Genomic DNA, 8,596 nt, shown 5'->3' with positions numbered 1-8,596 from the left:
AGGTGTCTCAGCCACACCCACCACGGGTCCTGCGTGAAGGTGATCCTGTCTGGGCCAGGAACTACGGGCCTGGACACCTCTGGGTCCCGGCTGTGGTCTGCAAGGTCTCGGGGCCTCTGTCCTACGAGGTGTCCCTGGAAGACGGCCGCGTTCTTCGCCGCCACATTGATCAACTACGTGTGAGGCGGGACTCGCCTGGAGTTCCTCCTCAGTCTCCTCTGGGGGGGAGGAGGAATGGGAAATGCATTCTGGGAATCAGAATCAACAGCCAACGATGGTTGTGGGAAACGACACGGGTACTCAACACCCAAGTTCCACAGGAGATTCAGGTAGCAATTCATGGGGAAGGGGGCACACAGACACCCCCACACACACTCCAGCCTGGGAGTCCCACCGGAGGTATACTAACTATCCACACCTCACAAACAATACTCCAGACACGGAGAAGGACTGGGAGCATACTCACAACTCACAACATACAAGAGAGCAGGCAAAACAAAGGGGTAACACGTCCTTTGCAGAAATGGCTCATAGAAGAATGTCCCCACGCATAAGGGCTAACAGGGAGGCATCCCTAGACCCTATCACTACAGAAAGGAGCCAGGAAAACCACACTCTGTCAGGAAACACGGAGATGAGTTCAGAGGGGTTGGAAAACTCCATAGGTGGTAGGGCAACCAGGTATAGCGATCAACAGAGTCCTGACTTCTCGAGCCTAGGAGACGGGCAGGAAAGTCAAACAGAAGTCACGAGACAACCACAGGTTAATTCACCTAGTGTGGGAAGCAACGGGGAAAACACTACAAGCTCCCCAGGTCCGAGAAGGTCACTAAGGGTCAAAGGCCCTCCCAAATACCTTGCAGATTACGTAAGATGAGCATGTAAATAGCAATAACTGAACTAGAGGTCCAGGCTGGTTGACTCTACGGAAACGATGTTGGGGCCATCGGGTCTCTGTACGACGGAACAGCCCCATACCTTACACACACAATGTGACCTTAATACAACAGTATTCATACAATTCATTATTATGATGGTGTCCATGTTGGGCGCCGTATTATTTCATCTAGGGGGGAGGGGTGTTGTGTCCTGAGCCTGCAAAAGCAGGCTCGGGACGTTGCAAGAGTCCCGGGCATTTGCAAAAGCTGCCCGGGACCAGACTGAGTGGCGCCGGCCTTGCGCACATGCGTAAGGCGGGAAAAGACCGCCTTGTGATTGGTTAGAAATGCCCGGGGATCAGAAGGTGTAAATAGAGGCCTGCGTGCCTCTGCTCGGGTTGTTCGTAGTTTGGAAGCAGAGAATAAAGACTTGTTAGAAATGCTTCATCTCAAGCGCCATTATTCTCCGGACTTAACACTTTGCTTGTGGAATTACTGTATTAGAAGCAAAGCTAAAGAAACCACTCTCTGTCTTTGAGCATATCAAATACCTGTCAGGTTAGTTGACACATCATGCTAAGTAAAACATAATTTGTTTGATGTGGCTCATCTAGAACTGTCATGCCTTCCTCTGACAAATCCTCGAAAGAGAAGAAAAACTACTGAACTGAGGCCCACAAAAAATAATCAAGGCACAGTTCCCAATTCAAGCTGAGGCTGGACTGTGCAATGTTCCTCCAGGTAAAGGAAAATAATCCAGAATCTACTAAGTGCTGGCTTTATCCCCAGAGAAAACTGATGCTTGCAGAATACATAGGAATAGGAGAAAGACTAATGCTTAGGAGTACAGGAAAGTCATGCACTTCTTCCACGAGTAGTACAGGTTTCTTTCAAGTGCAGAGGGTTGGACTAGATGACCTCCAAGGTGCCTTCAAACTCTATTATTGTTATATCATGTGATGAAGTTCCTGTGATTCTTGGTTATCTTTTGAGTTTCTCTGTAGTAACAACTCAGTCCTGACAAACTACATTCACTGCCATTGATCCTGCTTTTACTGTGGACTTTCACCTTCAGTACAGCTCCTCCTTCTCTAGAAATAAAGAATTAAAACTGCCATAGTAAGGCAAAATACCAACCATATTATGGAGTTTGGAGAGCTGTGCCAAAACAGCAAGTGTTGACTTATTCAATAACCGGTGGTTTAAAAATAAAAATAGTATGATCTGGCAATGCAACCACTTTGGTTAACTTGATTTAAAATGCTATATTGTAGCACCATTCACTTTTTTTTATTTTTACTTTGCTTTTTTCATGACTAAACACCCACACCCCAATAACCAATAGAATCTGGAGTTCCTATATTCTCCATATTTATTCTTGGCATTATTATGAGTATCTCTGACACTGTATAGAAGAATGTTGTTCAGAAATGGTGTTTAAGGAGGCAAGAGGGCCTCCCTGAGAAAAGAACAGGGATTTGTATTCCAATATACAATATAAACAGTGCTTGAATTTACCAAACTAACAGGTACTTGCTGGCAAAGATATATACTTAAGGGCAGTGCTTTTTTTTCTAAAAAAAAAAAAAAAGGTGCCGGAACTCACACACATCATACAACCCGCCTTGCCTACCCTATAAGGTTCCATCCCAAAAAGGTGCCGGAACTCCATTCTGGGCGTTCTATGAGAAAAAAAGCCCCGCTTAAGGGAGAGAGAAATGCTTCCTGCTTATGCAACTTCACAAGGAAATAGTAAAAGTATAGCTACAGAATTATAACCTTTGTACTTTGTGTCCAGCAGATAATAGTGTGTGAATTAATACCAGTGCAACTTTCTAGGTGCCTCTTCAGAAAAGCTTCTACCCTGACACCAAGCTATGGGACGAAAAGTGGCAATTATTGGGGCAGGAGTGAGCGGGCTGGTCTCTATCAAGTGCTGCCTAGAGGAAGGACTAGAACCCACCTGCTTTGAAAAAAATGATGTCATTGGAGGACTTTGGCAATTCACAGTGAGTATCACTAATTCAAATTTAAAATTCTGAACAAAAACATCAAACTGTAGTAATTCTACATGCATTAACAGAGAAGAACTTTACATGAATCCAAAGATTCTGCAGTTTGGTAAAAAAAATTTCTCTGTGTTGTGAGGCCTGTTTTGCTTGTTCCATCAGAGAAAAATGTGGGGCCATTAAACTAAAATACAGGTAGTCCTTGACTTCCAACAGTTCATTTAATGACCGTTCAAAGTTACAAAAGCACTGAAAAAAGTGACTTACAACCTTTTTCAGTTACAACTTTTGCAGCATCCCCATGGCCATGTGATTGTAAGGTTTTTCAGCTCAGATGCTGGGCACTTCACTCTCCTTTAGACAGCAGAGAACATGGAGAGCAGAGAGCACGTCATCAGAAAAGTTTTTCCTTTTTTTTGACTTCCTGTTCCGGGTTGCGGCGCTCCTAGTTGTACGAAGAGACTTGTCTCCTCGTCGGCTAGCTTCCCTCCGCCGGTAGACCCTTATGTGGGTCTAAAGTTGCCTGGAGGGTGCGACTTCTGCCGAAGAGGCTTTGCTCGGTGGTGGAGGAGCGGCGGTTCCTCCAGCTGTCCGGGCCATCTCTGAGGGCCGATGGAGAAGAAGATCGGCCAGTAAAATGGCCGATCACTTAGCCGCTAGAAACCACAAGTCAAAGAACAGCTAAGCTTGAAAACCCACCGTGGTGAATCCGGGTGAGATCTTCTTTTTTGTTCCTCTTTTTATGCTATTTTGCTTTTTTTGCCTGTAAGAGCCCTGTTGGAATTGTTTCCCTGGCTTGGAAAGGCGGCTTCTACATGTTTGGGATGAAAGGCGAACAAAAGAATAGAACAAAATTTTAAAGACTACATTTATATATATATATATATATATATATATATATATATATATATATATATATATATATATATATATATATATATATATATATATATATATATATATATATATATATATATATATATATATATATATATATATATATATATATATATATATATATATATATATATATATATATATATATATGTTTTGGGGTACTGGAAAAAAAATTTCTTAAGAATTCTACTATCAGTCTATGCTGTTGTGCCTTTTTTTAAGTATTTCTTCCTCTACCTTTTCCTGAAAAAATAGAAAAAAGGGAAAGAAAAAAAATGAAATGACTTTTGAAAAAGATTTTTTAGCTCACTGAGGACATCTACTGGCTAAAAGCTAATATTGTAATTGTTGTCTATTTGGAGAGGAGATGGTTTTGGCCTTCAAACTGTTCTTCAAGAGAAAGGTAACTTGATGCAGCTGAATAATTTTTAAAATGGAGTTGCATTCACATTTAAATTGTAAACTTATTCTGGAAAAGATCTATGAGGCTAAAGAGGAAATATGTGCTACAATGAAAGAGTTTACTACAGAATTAAGAGCCAGAATCTCTCCTTCAAACTTCAAAATTGACTTTCAGACTACATCTGATCATTCTATAAAACAGATTGCACAAGATGAGGACTTAACTGAGAATAAAGAGAAATTGATTTTGCCTTATAAGCAATTCACTTATGGTGCTGAGGACCAGAAAAAGCAAAGACTGAGATTTGAAATGTTAAAGCAACGAGACTCTATGGTTAAGAGAATCAGAGGGCCAATGCAAAGGCCAAGATGGTTTTCACTGATCCAAATGATACTAAAAGCAATAAAGAGAGACCTATCAGCTGGAAGGGAGGCCCTGCTATGGAAACCTATTTGGCATAAGAAGAAGCCCAGAATAAGACTGAAAAAAGTGAAAGTTAAAACTTTATGTAATGGACTAAAGGCAATCTAGAATTATGAATTGGTTTAAGGATTAAGATTACGAGTTAGATGTAAGAGAAATGGCGACTAATGGAAGATATATAAGATTTATCTATATGAAAATCACTATTTCTAATAAGATGATTTATTTGTTTGATGTTCAATTAATTGAAATAATTTAAGGTTTGATACTATTTTGTCAGCTTAAAGAGATTGATTGATTGATGGATTAGTTATGTTTAGGATAGATCAATATTTTAGCTTAAAAGGAGATATTTTTAAGTAATGGATTAAAGGTAATTTAGAATTATGGGTTGATCTAAGGATTAAAATTGTGAGTTAGAAGTAAGAGAAAAAGGGGTGATTAATGGAATATATATTAAATTGATTAAGAGTGTGTTTTCTTTCTTTTTTTAGGACGATAGGCTTACTTGTAAGAAAATTATTATGTAATGTTGAGTTAACCTAATAAGATGATTTGTTTGTTTGATAACATGGATGTTATTAGTTATGGCAATTAATTGGATGAAATTTGAATTCTGTTTAATGGATTGAAATGATTTAAGGTCTGATTTTTTTTGTCAGCTTAAAGAGATTGATTAATTGGGATTAGATACGTATAGGATAGATTAATATTTTATTTTAATTAAGGGATATTAGTGGAAGAAGAATTAAATAAGATTTATGATAAAATTAAGGAATTAGAATATATTTGGAAGGGATACCCGAATTGATAATGTTTGTACTTAAAGTTAATTTGATTATGGTAGTGTAAATTTATAAAGCTTTAAAAACAGGTATAGGTTGAATAAATTTAAGCTTGAATTGGACTATTTTAAACAAATTATGTTACCTAAAGGGAAAAGAGAGGGAATATTAGATGTATTGATTGAATTATGTTTTGTCTTTGGATGTTTGACTACCTTAACACCACGGTGTGTCTTGAGCACTTTGTCTTAAAAACCAAAAAAACCAATAAAATTTCTTTTAAAAAAAAGAAAGAAAAGTTTTTGCTTTTTATAACCAACAAACCTCACAAGGTTTCTGCGCATCTAAAAAGTTCCTTTGAATCTCCTTGTCTATCTTGGCGTTACACTTCTGCATCTCTAAGCTTGAACACACAATAGCACAATAGCTGGCAATTAGCCCATTAACTTTGTTACTTTGCAGGCCTTAGAGAGCTGTTACATTTTAAAGCCACAGCAGAGAAATGAGAAGGGAAAGTTTTACAATCCGGGGGGGGGGGGGGGAGAGACAAGCGAAGTGTTGCAATTTCTTAGCTAGGCTTTCCCTTGAAACAACACAGTTTAAAGCAGTGGTAGTCAACCTGGTCCCTACCGCCCACTAATGGGCGTTCCAGCTTTCATGGTGGGCGGTAGGGGTTCAATCCGAACCGTTTAAATTTTCGGATCCATCGAGCCCTCCGATCGGCTCACAGAGCTTTCCAGCAGGCGCGGGGTGTTAGCCTCAGCTGGGCAACCCCCCGCGGAGCTCTCGGAGGCCGGACAGCCTTGCCGAAGCGCGCCATCGTCGCAAGGCCCCCGTTAACTTTCTCGACAATCCGGATTGCAGCAGAGGCTGCGCAACGAGATAAAACCGCAAGTGCCTCATTTTCGGCTCCGGAGGGTGGAAATTAAAGACACATCGAACAACAAGCTTCCCCTCAGGGCCCCTCAAGGCTGGGAAGGCCTGGCCGAAATACAAGCGGCCACTAATTTTGGCATGGCCACCATTTTGAGAGCCGCACAGAGCCCTCAGTCATAGAGATTTCAGGCATCTCTGACAAGAACCAGGCTCTCTCTTCATCCTGCTGTGACAGGCACGGATCGGGGGCAAACCAGACTCCACTGGGCATTCCCTCATGACCAAGGTAGAGGCCATAAAGGCCTTCTATTCATTCCTGCTTGCCCAGGACAGAAAGTCGGTGGTGCAGCTGCCATTTTGAGTGAGCACGTGCCTACAGCTTCAAACAAAATATTGTGAGCCCATGTCTCAAAAAAGGAAATACGCTCGTGGCTATTTGCCAGAGTATCTGAAGATGGGTTTCATAGAATCTGTTGTAAATAAACAACATCCAATGTGTTTATTGTGTCATAAAACATTATCCAATGAAGCAATGAAGCCAAATCGATTGCAAGAACATCTTTCTACAAAGCATCCAAATGATAAGGACAAGCCCATTGAATATTTTCAGGAAATATATAAAAAAATTCAAAATCGTTCAACAGTCGTTGCATCATTTAAGAAACAACATGCAGCGAACAAAGATGGATTAATTGCCGCTTATCACATTTCATAATTAATTGCAAAAAGTGGTAAAAGCTATAATATTGGAGAAACTGTAATAATACCCTCTATAAAAGAATTTATTTCAACAGTAATGCATCAGGATATACCTGAAAATTTAAAAACATTGCCCCTAAGCGATAGCACAGTAAAGCGACGAATTGATGAAATGGCAGTTAATGTTGAAAAAAAAACCTGATAAGTATTCTCCAAAACTCTTCATTTTCCATGCAATTGGACGAGTCTACCACTGCAGATAATAATGCTTTATTGATGGCCTATGTACGTTATTTTGACGAAAACAATACATTACGAGAAGAAATGCTATTCGCAATAAATCTCATTACAGATACAAAAGGATTATCTATATTTAATACTGTGAAATCATACTTTACAAAAAATAATATTCCTTTGAATAATATTGTTGCATGCGCTACTGATGGAGCACCATCAATGATAGGAACGATAGCACCTAAACAACGAATAAACTTCCTTCAAGTGCCAAATGTTTTATGTATTCATTGTGTGGTGCACAGACAACATCTTGTAGGAAAATATCTAAGTACAAGTCTCCATTCATCATTAACTATAATAATTCGAGCCATAAACAAGATCAAATCCAAACCAAAAAATGATAGAATGTTTCGACAGCTTTGCCAGCTTTGCCAGAACAATAATGAAGATTTTATTACGTTACTTTTGCACACAGAAGTTCTGTGGCTGTCAAAGCGGCCAAATTTAAATAGTTATTTTTAATCTTTTTAAATTTTGTATTGTATCACTGTTTTAAACTGGCTGTAAGCCGCCCTGAGTCCTCCGGGAGAAGGGCGGGGTATAAATTTAATAAAATCTAAAAATCTAAATCTAAATAAAATCTAAAATCTAAATCTAAAATCTAAAGGGTACATCTTTGGCTCGTTTTGTAGCATTATATGATAGTGTCATACAATTTTTTGAAAGTAATAATGAGGCCAATCTGTTTCAACAGTTAAAAACAGTAAAGAATGATGCCTTTTATTTGGCAGATATTTTCAAGAGATTTCATGATGTCAATCTGCAGCTTCAAGGAGCTAATAAAACTCTTATAGGTTGCCAAAGTATTGTGTCATTATTTATTGACAAACTTGAACTACTTCGTTATAATCTATTGAAGAGAGAATTTCATCAGTTTCCTGAATTATCATCTATAAAAGATGATGTAACTCCAGAGGATATTGACAGATTCAGATTCAGTTTTTCCATTGGACATGGAAAAATGATTTGAAGATATTTTGAAATTGAAGGTGTATAACTGGATGAAAAATCTTTTACTGCAAATATTGCCAAGAAGAACTGTTAGAAATTAGATATGATGAAGAAAGTAAACATAAATTCAATAGTGATGGATATGAAAACCTATGGCAAAGTAAAAAAATGCCTGTCTAATATCCAAATATGTGGAAAATGATATTCAGTTTATTGATACCTTTCCCTACCTCATATCTTGTGGAATCAGGCTTTAGTGCTGTTAATCATATTATGACCAAAGAAAGAAACCGCCTGAATATTTCCGAAAGAGGAGACCTTCGTTTGTTCCTTACAAAAATTGAGCCAGATATCCAGTATTTAGTTTCGCAGCATCAG

At 38.9% G+C, this 8,596-nt stretch overlaps 1 protein-coding gene across 1 annotated transcript in view; it reads left to right on the top strand.

Moving 5' to 3' along the window:
- The first annotated feature begins 2,755 nt into the window (after positions 1–2,755).
- The window catches only part of LOC107302865 (dimethylaniline monooxygenase [N-oxide-forming] 2-like), a 43,665-nt gene continuing 37,824 nt past the window's right edge, over positions 2,756–8,596 (top strand). The window contains exon 1 of the mRNA XM_015832024.1: positions 2,756–2,887. Within this exon, the coding sequence (XP_015687510.1) occupies positions 2,756–2,887 (132 nt within the window). The remainder of the gene's footprint in view (positions 2,888–8,596) is intronic.

Source organism: Protobothrops mucrosquamatus, unplaced genomic scaffold (assembly GCF_001527695.2).
Source record: "Protobothrops mucrosquamatus isolate PMUCROS unplaced genomic scaffold, P.Mucros_1.0 scaffold_294, whole genome shotgun sequence".
NCBI classification, from domain to species: Eukaryota; Metazoa; Chordata; class Lepidosauria; order Squamata; family Viperidae; genus Protobothrops; species Protobothrops mucrosquamatus.
The sequence above is the reverse complement of the archived record's forward strand: the minus strand, read 5'-3'. Positions and strand labels throughout refer to the sequence as shown.